This window comes from Drosophila sulfurigaster, chromosome 2R (genome assembly GCF_023558435.1).
Source record: "Drosophila sulfurigaster albostrigata strain 15112-1811.04 chromosome 2R, ASM2355843v2, whole genome shotgun sequence".
NCBI classification, from domain to species: Eukaryota; Metazoa; Arthropoda; class Insecta; order Diptera; family Drosophilidae; genus Drosophila; species Drosophila sulfurigaster.
The window spans coordinates 35,671,944-35,685,503 of NC_084882.1; the positions used below are offsets into that span (position 1 = coordinate 35,671,944).

Genomic DNA, 13,560 nt, shown 5'->3' on the forward strand with positions numbered 1-13,560 from the left:
ATACGGCTGAGATTCCACGCTCGAGGCTTGAGAAGTGTGTGTGGAGTAGGGTGGCTAGGGGAAGAGGGGGAAACGGAAACGGTAGGCTTTGTCCATTTTCCGTGTTTATTTAAGGTTCTGTTGCTTGCTCCGTCATTATGAAGGACATCATTCAACCAGTTGAGTGCCAGCCCCTCAGCCTCGACTCCGTCCGTCCATCTGTCTAGCTGCCTGCCCGCAAAAGAAATTCCCTTTTTTTCTCTACCACGTTGCCCCTAATTTGTACACACACATGTAGAAATGTGTGTTTCCCCCTCCCTCCCTTTTACCTTCCTTTTCTTGTGTGCGCGCCCCAAAAATGCTGAGCTACTTATGCAAATAAACATGGGGTGTGCGTGTGGGCGTCATAAAAGGGGCGGGTCGCGACGGCAAGGGGCGTAACACAGACGCGTGGCCAACAGTCTTGGCTTCGGCTTCTCCTTCTGCTTTGCCTTGTCGTACAAGGCTCACAACACAACTCAACACAACGCAGCACATATGGAAATGCGATATTGTTAATTAATTTACGCTTTTATTGCCGCCGTTCTTCCCTTTCAGTCAGCACTTTTCTCGTTAAGTTGCGAGTTGGGCCTATCGTCGTGTTGTGCTCTCGACTGTTGCCGCAACCCATATCAAAAAGCGAGCCGATTATGCCAGCGGGGTCAGATGTCATATGTGAAAAATGTGTAAATCAAAAATGTCGGTTAACAAGCTCATGATATATTGCGAGATGGGTTGACTTCTTATTATCAAGCAAACCTTAAAACTTGATCATTGAGAACATACATTTACATTTTTAACTTTTTATTAAATTTGTTTTATTAAAAATATATCACAATAAAATATTTTTCTTCATAAATGCTTTTCAATGTTGCTTATTATTTGAATTCAAATTTAAATATAATGTTGCCACATCTTAAAAGTTGTTGACACATTGCCAGACTGCTGAAAATTGAAACAGTGCTCTGCAAAATAAGCTGATTGATGTGAGTGGTCAGCATGCATTTAAAAGCTAAATGCTACGCTAAACATTTCCCACTGAACTAAATCCCATGCAATATCGTAAGTACTTTTAATACAGGGATTTTAGACAATTGTATTTATGCACCAAATAGGTACTAAATGTGTCGCAGCCTAAAAAGCCAAGTTCACAACCAATTCAAAATACGTAACGTTTATTTAAATTTCTGAATGCCCGTTGGCAAAGTTGTGCAATGATGTTGATACATTTGTAATAGGAATATCGTGTCGTCCAGCGTAAGCTCAGCTTTCGATAAGGTTTTAATGCGATGCTTAACCTTATTGAGAATTTCACACTCAGGCGGCGTAAATGTTTCCACAATCTGCAAAAGAATGTATTTAAAACATGTAATTTGTTTAACTAATAACAATCACTACCTCTGCAATATAGTCCTCTGATTCACCGCGTTCTTTCATAGTTTCCACAATGCTGTCAAGTCGTTGCGATTTCTCAATCAATCCCTTGTGTTCACTTTTCTCAAAATTCGAGCGTCTTATAATGTTGTAAAGTGCTTTGTAGCAAACATCCAGCAACATTCTTACAGTCTGTAATAGAAATGAATTGATATATTGCTTAAATTTCAATATTATCTGAACCTTACATCTTTTGTTTTTTATCTGGAAGAGATAGAATGCCTTGGCTGGTCCACTGCCTCCTCCGCCGGCCTTCTTTATGACCTTCACATGTATAAACTGCTCCTGGAACAGATTGTAGGCAAGAGATTTGGCCTCCTTTGCCGGTATCATAGCCTCCTTTTGCAAATCCTCCTGCTCGATGAACTTCTTGAACCGAATCACTCGAAAGATGCGCGCTGCCTTCGAACCAAAGCGTTCAGTAATCACAGACTCAACGCAAGCAAAAGCCAAGGACTCAAATGAGCTCTCCATATCGACCACATATTGTCCACCGCCCATGTCGCCAACTTTGCGCAGAAAACCAAGTGAATCGTCCGTGATCAAAGCGATATATTGATCCAAATGCTTAAGTAGGTCCAGATTATTTGATTTCCTCTCAATTGTCTGTTTGATCTCCACATAGGTAACTTGATTGGAAACCCTCTATAAGAGAATCATATTTAAACTACAACAAATAAGAACTATTGGAGTACTCACCCTCTGCCAAGGATCTGTGGTATTGTACATAATATTCAGTATAAATCGGAAACATTCGGCGGCATTTTCACCCAGTTTTCGCTCAATGGCAATCTTCATAATGTCATCCCTGAACTCCTGGTGGAATCTATCATAGTTCAAGTGCCACACCATCGCACCGTCTTGTGCATTTGACAACGTGGACTCGCCTTTTTGAATCTTGGCCAGCAGCTGCAAATCAATGATGGGAGGCACAAAGAAATCGCACTCGTTGGTCAGGAATCTTGGCACCAAATCATCTCCCTCCTCACTCGTGATCAACTCGGGTGACTTAATGATATAATGATCCGCAATCATTTTAAGAAGTATATTCTTGTAGCTCTCGGCAGTTTCCGATTTGTTTTCGCCATTGGACAAACATTTCAACAGGATACTTGTTGCTGTATCGGAACCAGAATTGAGCAGCTCCTCTGCAATTGATGCTCCAACATTCCCATACTTCGACTGCACCAAATGTATGTAGCTGAAATTAATTTTATAAAGATTACTTCTTAATTAACTTAATGCCACATGTAACTCTCACCGGGAATAGCGAAGCAAGCAGATTACGTCTTCCCGCCTTAGGGAGTACTCTGGAAGGTAGGCATTGCTTTTGGAGGGTTCAAAATTAACCAGCCGGAACTTAATCAGCACAGACAGCGCGAGTCCCACTTCCTTTCTCGAGAAATTGGTGCTGCTCACTATTTGAGACAACGTGCGCGTGGTCGCCGAGAAGAGGCAGTCGGCCACAGACTGCACCACCTTGCCAAAGCACTGTTCCAGTATGGCCGAGCACAAGTCCGCGTAGTCAGCAGACATGATTTACACAAATTTAACTGTTATCAATTATCATTTATCAATTAAAATTTGTTTTATTTTAGCAAAAACCAAAACACACATGTAAACAACCGGTGAATGCAATTTGCAGTGTGATCGCAGCTGTTTTCAAAAGGCCGACAATTATACCAAATATACTAACTTCTTTATTAGCAGCATGGCAGCACTGTATTTGTGTTATGGTATTAAAACGTAAATAATTAGAAACTTTCCTTGTGGTCGGTCACACGGCAATAGCTTTGGAAAGCTCGTTCTTTGAAGAAACAAAACTGTAAATAAACAGCAGAGTAAATAAACAGCGAGTTAAATTGCACATGCAACGCAAAGTAATTGACAAGTCAATGGGTAGCGAAGCGTGCGGCCGTGATCAACAACAATACGCACGTCCATTTATTATAGTGTCAGCGGCAGCAGCTGGAGCAGAAGCCCTTCAATATTCCATGGATCTAGATCTAGATCTAGCAGAGCGAGCCACTTACTAGACAACTAATTCCCCCACTTGCAGGTTAGAAATTGCGTCAGCTAAGATAAAAATCCAATTACATACGCTTACAGTGACAAAACACAAATACTTTGCAGCCTTTCCTCGTAGCAATCATAACATGGGTGACACGGGCTCTTCAGCTGATTACCAAAACAGTGCGCTCGACGAGTTCCGCGTGAACTGGCAACGTGAGCTGCAAGTGCAAAATGAACCAGCTCGTGAGCAGCCTAATGAAGTGGATGAGCAGCAGCAGTCGCCGCTGGGTCTAAATGACATTGAGGCACAAGCGCGGGCTGAAAGCTTGTACCGCACTGCCGTGGACTTGGAGCAGAGGGGCAAAGTGTACGATGCTCTTGCTTATTACCGCAAAGCTACACAAATTGTACCTGATATCGAATTTCGATTTTATGAGCAGCAGAAGCTAAATTACGATGCCAACAAAAAGTATCACAACCTACCCAACGATTTTGCCAAGCAACTTGATTTGAATCACACGGATGCCAAGGAAGATATCGACGTCGATCTAATCGATGGTCTATATGACAAGTTCCAGCGCGACGTGGCTTGTGAGGACATCTATGGTGGCAAAATGTTGCTAAATAGTCGTGATACAAGTGTCATTTCAACTAGTCACAACATGCACATCTCCGATCTTCCGCCCGAGATCATGATGAACATCTTGCGTTGGGTGGTATCCTCCCAGCTGGATATGCATTCACTGGAGCAGTTTGCTGCCGTCTGCAAGGGATGCTACATCTATGGACGTGACGAGGAGCTCTGGCGATTGGCTTGTAGCAAGTGAGTGGATGAAACTACATGTCATAGAAATGAATTTATAATATAAATTTGCTTTCCCAGGGTTTGGGGCCATAACGTGGGCACTTTAGAGGGTCTGGAGGATGGCTTGAGCTATGGCAGTTGGCGTGATATGTTCATAAGGCGGGGAGAGAGTGTTGTTCAGCGGCTGCTACATCAGCAAGACAACCTACCTGCGCATGGGTGAGAACAGCTTCCAGGATCAGTTCTATCGCCCGCTGCAGCTGGTTGAATACTATCGCTACATTCGCTTTCTACCCGATGGCAAGGTGCTAATGATGACGAGTGCCGATGAGCCGGCTCAGGGAGTCAACAAGCTGAAGCAGCTGTACACTAGTCGTCCAGATGTGCTGCGTGGTCGCTATCGACTGTTCGGCAACATTGTGACCTTAATCCTGCAGAAGTCGCAGTCGAGACCAGCATTTGCGCAGCGACATCGTCGTGGCAGCATGATGCCCGGTGATGAAGAGGCTAACAACACACAGTATGTGATTGAGTTGCGCATTTTGAACAACTCGAAGCGACAGTTTGGACAGCTAGCGTGGACAAAGTACACGTTGGTGCAGCGTCGCAATAAGATCGAGAGCAGCTCGGAGTTCGATTTGACTGCTGCCAAGTATCCGCCACTTTGGTTCTCGCCAGTGAAGAGCTACCATCTGGATGCGGATGCTCCGTTGGCCTAGTACCCAAAACCTTGTAAATAAAACGAATTGCATAGCGTTTCTCTAATTAAAAGTGTTTTTTTTTTTTGTTAAGTTTTGTGAATTGGAAATAACGAGTCTTTAGCAACTATGCAGTATCGATTAATCGGCGCATTTGCTGTCTAAAAGCGTACAACGTTCTTAATAACTAGAGCCATAAAATCATCCTAGGACAAGTGAGAAAGCTTAGCTTTTCATTTTCTAAGTGAATGCAAATTTGCGTTTTCAAATATTCTATGTTATATAGTATACATACTATACATTTATCTTATGTTTCGGACTGGACAACAACGTGCTCGTAGCGCATCTGATCGGGCGTATCCCAGCAGCTCTTGAGGCAAGTGAAAACCAGGACATTGCCGTACTCGATGGGCGCATTGCAGGAGTTCTGTTGAAAGCGCAGCTTCGGTATCAACGTGGGCAGCAACTGCACCTCGCAGATGGTTTCGCCCTTGCAGTTCTGGCACTTGGGCAGCGGCTCAGCGAGTGGCGCCACCAGCAGCGGATTTGCATCTCGAGAGTATCTAAAGAATGTCATCAATAAACTTTCTTTCCTTATACAAATCAATCGACTACTCACCTTAGTAGTTGTCCTGGATTCTGCTGTATGGTTGTAATAAAGTTGTGGAACACAACATCACCATGGGCAGGCAACGCCTTCTCATACGCCTCCTGCTCGTCGCTAGCATCGCCGCCGCCCGCAGCAGCTCCCGATGCGGCAGCCACAGGCGAACGCGCTGGATTCTCATCCTGCAGCTTATACTCCTGATACAGATCGCGTATGTGATCCATGGACAGCAGGCCTCCATAGTTCTCGTACTCCTCCTGCTTGCCACTCGGCTCCACATCCACCGCTATGTAAATTGACTTAAGTGTGAGGTCCTTGATCTGGGAGAGCGGTCCCAGAGTCGCCGGCAATGAGGTATGCTTGAGTAGTGCAATTAGATCGCGTTCCGGCTTCTTTGGTGTATCGACTAGCACCACATCCGTCTCGGGTCCCTCGATCTCAGCGCAAATAGTTGCTGTGGCTCCCGCTCCAGCACCAGCTCCATCTGCACTTGCTGTGGCCACAACAGCAGCTGCACAATTGGCATTTGGATCTTCGGCCGAATTCTCGGGCGAATTCATATCGATTTGACCGAAGCCACAGGCCAAATCATTCTCCACAGAGGTACTTTCATCATCGTCATCCTCCTCGGCCACTTTGCCCACCGCATCGCCATCGCAATCCTCCTCCGTATTGACGTACTGCAGCACATTGGGCCGCAGGTTGCCATTTCGTTCGTTCTGCTCATCGTCCGCCGTCAGATCCATGGCCTCGTCCATGGCGATCTCTGGCTCTCCCCAACTACCCCAATCATCGGCGCCACTGCACCAATTAATCTTCTGAGGAGCACTTGACTTGTTCTTCTTCTTGGTTTGCTTATTAGGCAACTTGGGCGACTGCTGCTCACTGATGACATCGAACTGATTGTCCAGATGCTGGGTGCGCACACAGACCCAGCTCTTCTGGTTGGGCGAGCAGGCTGGACTCAAGCAGGCAAACACATAGAGATTGCGATGGAACTGCGAACGGTCCAGGGGTGCATACATCTGGACGATCAAGGGACGCACCATGCCGCAGAGGGGACAGGCGGGCACTGTGACTTCATGTCGCGGCCAATTCTATTGGTAAAAAATCAATTTTAATTATGTGTGTCTCTCTTGTGTCTTTCCACTGACACACACACACACACACACAGGCCTGCAAAAACGCCCGTGTGAATGCGTATGTGTGTGCAGTTGTGAGCGATATTTGCATACATGTGACACTTCACAAGGATATGCATGTATATTATTAGAACAATCTTAGAGAGAGAGACTAATATTAATGCATATCAATGCAAAGTAAAGTGATTATTGAAATATAGAAATCACTAATAGCCAATCGTTATATGTATATCAATAAATTACTGTCACTGTCACACAAAAATCACAACTCTGCTCATCACTCGCACTTGCACTTGTACTTACAGGAGTTCCACCTATTTTATTTGTGCAGCTATTAAGGAATGCAGCCTGTTTAGCTGTAATTTCCTCATCCTCGTAGCCTAGGTACACCGTCGATTTATTCTTTGCCATTTTTTGCATGTTTTATTTTACAAAAATCGTCCGTAAAATTGGGCAAACAGAATTGTTCTCCCCACGCCACCGCGATTTGTGCTGCAGCGTTTCACACCTATCGATATAGCGATAGTCACAATCATCGACAAGGCGACTCACGCGTATATCGATAAATAAAACGAACTAAATTCGCGTTGGATTCATAACGGTTTTTTGTGCAACGAAGCTGCAATTAAAATGCAAATTTAACAAACTAAGAAGGTTTATTAATAATTGAGAGTTTAACTTGAATTTAAATAAAGATTGCAGCGATAAAGCAACAGTTGTTTTGACACTGCAACTGTCAAAAGTCGAGCTTTTCACGAACACTCACTGCGAATACACACACATAAGATGTGGGGGAAAGCTTTTGTATCCTTTCAGAATATTATATTTGCTACCGTTCAAGTGGAATACAGTACAACAAATTGCTCGATTAGCTAGTGTAATTTTATTTTAAAATCAACTATAGAACGTGCCGCACCATCTCGAGAGTTGCTGGAAAATGTTTATAGAGTGACGGACGCGTCGGTTGCAGAAAAAGTGAAAAGTGAAACTATAAATTATTTGTGAATTTGCAATGGTATTAAAAATAACAAATAAGTGCAAGTGACAGTTACTAATATAAATAGTTGGTTATCTTTAAGCAATTCGTATTTAGTTGCAATCCATCATAAAAATATTGCAGTGCTCGGTCAACAAAATATTCATTGTGCTGCGAAAAATCGATTGATTTAAGCCGTGGTACAACGCTCAGAGTGCTCAGTGCTCAGAGCTGTCATCTCTCATGAGAGCTTTTCCACTCTAGTTCAATAAATATCGAATACGACGATTTTTACATAAACAGCATTAGCAAGGATTGTGGCCACAACTAAAGGAAATTGGGAAAAACCCACAAAGTCACGCATGAACCAACATGATTGTCACATCTGGTGTGGATAGCACTGCTTCGTTAGGTACGTTCGTTCATTAAATGATATCCTCAATGTCCAATGTCACAGTCACAGAGTCTCACTTAATTTGTTGTTTACCTGGGCGAAGGAGTGGTGTGGTGGGGTAGGTCTCAAGTGCGCAGTTCGCTTCAAATGTTGAGTGTGTGTGTGTGATTGTGCATATGTTGGGTGTTTATACCCGCTAATGATGGGGAGGAAGAGAATGATAAATGAGTGTAAAGCAGAAACAGTCATCGTCAAGTGGCAACAAGAATGTGCCTGCTCTAAGAGTAAATTAAGTAAACAGAAGGAAATTACTTCTTTTTGACAGGCGATATTACACAAATTGCTTAGTCAAATTAAATACATTATATTTTAAGTAATATATATTAGCCTAGGTAGTTATATGACTAATCCAATATTTACTGCTGAATTGGGGAAAACCCTGTAAGAACCCCAAAACTATAAGAAGTTGAGTATAATAAAATACAACATTTTTATGTAGTTTCCCAGTTCATTAAATTCATATTCATATATACATAGATACATTAAAATAAGGTTTTGTAGGGGCTTTAACTTTTATATTACATATAAATCCAGCTACTCTTAAGAAATGTTTAAATATAATAAAAGTTCTTAACGGTCAACTTCAAATTGAAAGATTTTGCAGTTGCACCTCTTCGAGCTACCGAGTGTCTGGCAGTCGAGCACACTCGCTTGTAACTTTCATACGTTTTATTTACATTTGTATTAAAGGTCTTCCTTATTTGCTTACACCATAATAAAAAAGAACACATGTGCCCATTGTTTTGTTAATTTCAGGCACAGTTGAGGTTACAACTCTCTTGGGTGTCTTTTTTGGCGTGCTTGTGCTGCTCCTGCTGCTTTTCCTGTACATCAGTCGCAGATGTTGTTTTCATCATCGCCATGGCATCAATTGCTGTGACGAACGCCACTTGGCAGCCAAATGCGTGCAAAAGATCAGTAAGTAATTTGAGTTTTCTTCACACCATGCAAATATTAAGTATACGACTATTGTGCACAGCACGAAAGCGACGCTATGAGAACACCAGCTCCGATTCCGAGGAAGATATGCTGCGTCGCCTGCGCTGGCATCAGCAGAACAACAATCTGCTGCCCAATGGCAAGTTTGTGGGCTACGGCATGGGCATCGATCAAATGAACCCGTTGACGGGTCACTCCTTCAATTATCATCATCAGGCGGACCTGCAAAGGGTCGTCACAGTGACACGTGACCCCTTGGCAATTGCCGAAAGGGGCAAGGTCGGCATACCATCGTCGCACAGCGAGTGCAGCTCCAACGATTCCATTGAGGCGTCTGTCGACAGTCACACGGGCATTCTGACTGGGGAAAGGGAGACTCGAGGTATGAATAATTGATTGAGTTGTCCATTCGATTCGAGTTGATTCATATTCATGCCTTTCAACTACAATTACAGCTATTCCTTCATCAAGGAGCTCGTACAGCAAACCGCATTCACAGTCACAGTCACATTCCCAGCGTTACCAACAGCATAAGGTCGACGTGCTGCCCCAAAAGGTCGACAAGGATAGGGATAGCGTGGTCGTGGTGCCAATTACAACGTTTAGTAGTACCAATAACAACAACAACAACAGCACTACAAATAATAATAATAATAACAACAACAACAACGATGATGTAAGCACATGACAAATTGACATATCCATTATATGTACCTGATAGAGAAGTTCTTTACAAGTTATTCCAAATGACACGGGGAATTGTCCCATAAAGTGATTAGCTTTTAGTGCTTATCGTCCGTCTCTCCATGTAACACTTATAGCTTATTAAGTATGTAAAGTGGAGTTATCAAATTTGATGATCGCACCACAAACTATGGTATTATAGTAATAGTCTAAATGATTCTACTCAGAAAGGTTGAAGGGAGATCCAAGATACTGCCAATGAGTGTGACATAGAAGTAATCATACTCTTTTATCATCAGGATTATACAAATATTGATAATCAACTGTCCGCTGTAACAATAATATTCTCAATAAGTCCTAAGATGTTTATATTACCTTCTAGTAACATTCTGAATAAATCATCAGATGTTCATACTCCTAAATTGGATAGCGAGTACCTGAAGGTCGAGCACACTCGACTGTCGCTTTCTCACTTTGTTACCCATTTAATATTGACACTTGTCTATCCCTTTAGGAACCTCTTTTCGACACGAGTGACTTGCGGTCCATCAAGTCGGATGACATTATAGAGACAACCGACTCGAAGATTGCACCGCCGCGTGGCCCCATCGAGCTGGAGATGTCCTTGTTGTACGATGCGCCCATGCGCAAGATGACGGTGCATGTGATGCAGGCGCGCTGTCTGCCACCTCTGGGCAATGGCCAGCAGACGCACACCCAAGTGAGTCACCACTGCTATTTCATCACACAGAAGTGACTTAATTAAATGGCTTAATTGCAGGTGCGCATGCTGATGCTGCCGAACAAGAAGCAGAAGCACAAGACCAAGATAAGGAGTGGCGAGAATCCACAGTACATGGAGAGCTTTCTGCTGCATCGTGTCAATCCCGAGGATGTCAACAACATGGGCCTGCGAGTGCGTCTCTACGGCTGCGAGCGACTGCGCAAGGAACGCCTCATAGGCGAGGCGTATGTGAGTTTTGCCACCGTCGACCTGGAGCTTGAGACTAATCTGTGGCTGCCTTTGGAGCCGCGCAACACATCATCGCTGCTGGGATCCACGAGTGACCTGCTTAGCTTGGCCAGATCGGACAGTGCTGGTTCGACGTCCTCCATGCAACACGGTGGCGTCTCGGAGCTGCTCCTGGGACTGAGCTACAATGGAGTCACGGGTCGCTTGAGCGTGGAGATTATCAAGGGCAGCCAGTTCCGCAGTCTGACGCTGAACAAGGCGCCCGACACGTATGTGAAACTGTGCATGGTCAGCAGCATTGGGCAGGAGATATCGCGAGCCAAAACGTCCATTCGCCGTGGTCCCAATCCGCTGTTCAAGGAGACGTTTGCGTTCCAAGTGGCGCTGTTCCAGCTCAACGATGTGACGCTCATGATCTCCGTGTATGCGAAGCGGCACATGAAGAAGAACGAGATGGTTGGCTGGTTTAGCTTGGGATTGAACTCGTCGGGACCGGAGGAGTGTGCGCATTGGACAGATGTTTGTGAGTTGCCCAAGGGCGAGATTCTGGCACGGTGGCATGTGCTTGTGGATTCCTGATTCGAGCAGTTGGGACAGTCCTCGGGACGCAGCAGCAAGGCGCTCAAGAAACTGAGCTTTGCTGCGTTCAAGGACAAGTCCAAGGATAAAACGACTCAGAAGGAGTCGGAGTCGCCGGATGGCGTTCAATTCGCTGCAGACAATGCGGTTGCAGTCGACATTGAGCCGGGATTGGAACTAGATTTTGTCTAGATTTGAGATATGGTCGCCTTAAGACCTTTTGATTGGTTTTTTTTTTAAATGGAACACCGACAACAACAAAAAACTCGGAAGGTGTTCCAGCACCCCAAGGACTACATATTGTACTTTTTGGATAATCTGGAAACTATTTAACCAGATTTGAGCCCATTAACTTGGCTCGACAAATCTTTGTAATTTGGAAAACACAAAAATTAACTTAAATTTGGCAAAGCATTTTTTGATAAAATGTGCAAACACAAAAAAAAAAGAAAAAGAAAAATACAATTAACAATTAAACTAGTATTATTAAACTTTTATACGCAACTGAAAAATGCAAAATGCAAAACGCATATAACTTATTACTCAAGTTTGAACTTTATAATTGTTTGTGATAAAGCATATGATAATGGTTAGAGATCGAAGAGCGACAACAGGTCGTATGAATGATGATGATGTTAGATAAAGAAAGAGTATACGTATGTTGACATACATTTTTGTATTTAATATTTTCTCTGCAACTCGAACAAAAAACTCAACAAATATTTAACCGCAAAGGTTTTGATGGTCCGAAACGCGCGGACTAGCACTTTTTATTACTACCATAAATAAGAATTTCCAAAATGAAAAACCAAATAATTATTAGCATTGTTAACCGAGTATTGATCAAAACATTTGAATTGTTTGCGATTGCGAGTACAATTAACAAACATCTGAAATTCTTACCTCTCTCAAACCAAATGTTACTCGTACTTATTTAATTACCTATCTCAGTGCTCGCATATCTCGAATATATTCGAATGTTTTGGCAAAACTAAGCGCAAAAAATGAATAGCAACAAACAAACAAACAAAGAAGCAACAATTGTAGCCAACGCATACATACAAACAAACATATACATATACATAGAGGAAATTCTAGAAATTTTTACCTAGAAAATCATCGCGCATTGTTCCAGTTTTTATATGAATACAACAAATATACCTATACTCTAGGATTCAAATTAAATACGCACAAAAATCGAAGGTACAACTCGAGAGGAGGCAACAGAAAGCTGAAGGCAGATAGATAAGAGCGTTGATAATGTTTATAAAGATATTGGAAATCCAGCACCATTTATTCGATATTTCAAGAGGGTTGCTCGGAGAACTATTTAAGAAACACAACATTTAATGTTGCAAGTGTTAGCAAACAAACAAATTTAAGTACTTAATTACCAAAAAAAAAGAAGAGAGTACGCTGGCGTTTAAACTACCTACTGAAGGGATAGAGGAGGATAGAAGGAGAAGGGCGAGGGGAGCGCATTTACCTTGAATATAAAATGAAACAAAATATTGTAGGCTAAACTAATTATACGGAGAACCATGGAAAGCTTTAATAAATGTTGGTACTTAATTGATTTTTACTTAATTGTCGAACGTCGTCTTAATCGAGCAAGTATTACAAAACGTATCTACCAAAATGATAAGGAAAAGGCAGAAGAAGAAGAATCTTAAATAAATAGTTTAAATATTTTATTACATATATTTAATATTATTATATAAATACATATATATTTGTATCTTTTGAAAATCTCTATGTTTTCGATGTCCAATATTTTATAATCACAATTCACAAATGAATCTGTGTTCGTTGTTACTGAACTTTTGCGATATATAAAGTTAATCTAAAATTTAATTTTGGACGCGATTAATGAGAGTTGTAGTCAAAGTCAGAAAAAGAGTTAAAAAAAATGTGGAGGAGGAGCTGGAGTAGGAACAACAGATGAGGATAAACCGATTTGGTAAAAACAAAAGCAAAACGCACTTAAGAAACTTGTCAAGTCATTTTTTGTATAACATATTATTATTCTATAAGCTTCTATGTGTGCATCTAACTTTAACCAAAGTTTACATTACGAATGAAAAACACAAAACACGAGAAATGTAAAGAGTCTTGCAAATAAATGTTGCAAGTTTATTTGCAGTGTACTTTGGCCTCTATGTAGAAAACTCCCTCCATTAAACAAAACTGAATGAAGTGATTGGATTTTCCTGGAATAGATTACAAATTTCTACTTTT

The 13,560-nt window shown here is 42.2% G+C and overlaps 4 protein-coding genes across 4 annotated transcripts; 2 read left to right on the forward strand and 2 right to left on the reverse strand.

Annotated features, from left to right (window-relative positions):
• Positions 1-1,176: 1,176 nt before the first annotated feature.
• On the reverse strand, positions 1,177-3,127 carry LOC133838384 (DNA-directed RNA polymerase III subunit RPC3). The gene is made up of 4 exons (XM_062269458.1): positions 2,714-3,127; positions 2,152-2,653; positions 1,417-2,097; positions 1,177-1,361 (listed from the first exon to the last, which is right to left on the reverse strand). Exons 1-4 carry the CDS (start codon positions 2,986-2,988, stop codon positions 1,194-1,196), a joined length of 1,626 nt encoding a protein of 541 aa, XP_062125442.1. The 5' UTR covers positions 2,989-3,127; the 3' UTR covers positions 1,177-1,193.
• A 102-nt stretch (positions 3,128-3,229) lies between these two features.
• LOC133838387 (F-box only protein 9) lies at positions 3,230-5,041 on the forward strand. Its single transcript, XM_062269461.1, is given in 4 exon segments — positions 3,230-3,511; positions 3,586-4,288; positions 4,349-4,433; positions 4,435-5,041. Coding segments are annotated over 3 exon segments (1,320 nt in total). The 5' UTR covers positions 3,230-3,511; positions 3,586-3,608; the 3' UTR covers positions 4,990-5,041.
• A 188-nt stretch (positions 5,042-5,229) lies between these two features.
• Positions 5,230-7,223, reverse strand: LOC133838386 (programmed cell death protein 2-like). The gene is made up of 3 exons (XM_062269460.1): positions 7,021-7,223; positions 5,588-6,672; positions 5,230-5,531 (listed from the first exon to the last, which is right to left on the reverse strand). The coding sequence occupies exons 1-3, from the start codon at positions 7,135-7,137 to the stop codon at positions 5,276-5,278; spliced, it is 1,458 nt and encodes a 485-aa protein (XP_062125444.1). The 5' UTR covers positions 7,138-7,223; the 3' UTR covers positions 5,230-5,275.
• Positions 7,224-7,505: 282 nt separating this feature from the next.
• LOC133838383 (synaptotagmin-14) lies at positions 7,506-12,787 on the forward strand. The gene is made up of 6 exons (XM_062269457.1): positions 7,506-8,105; positions 8,904-9,065; positions 9,127-9,468; positions 9,542-9,762; positions 10,285-10,491; positions 10,552-12,787. Exons 1-6 carry the CDS (start codon positions 8,066-8,068, stop codon positions 11,320-11,322), a joined length of 1,743 nt encoding a protein of 580 aa, XP_062125441.1. The 5' UTR covers positions 7,506-8,065; the 3' UTR covers positions 11,323-12,787.
• The last annotated feature ends 773 nt before the right edge of the window (positions 12,788-13,560 follow it).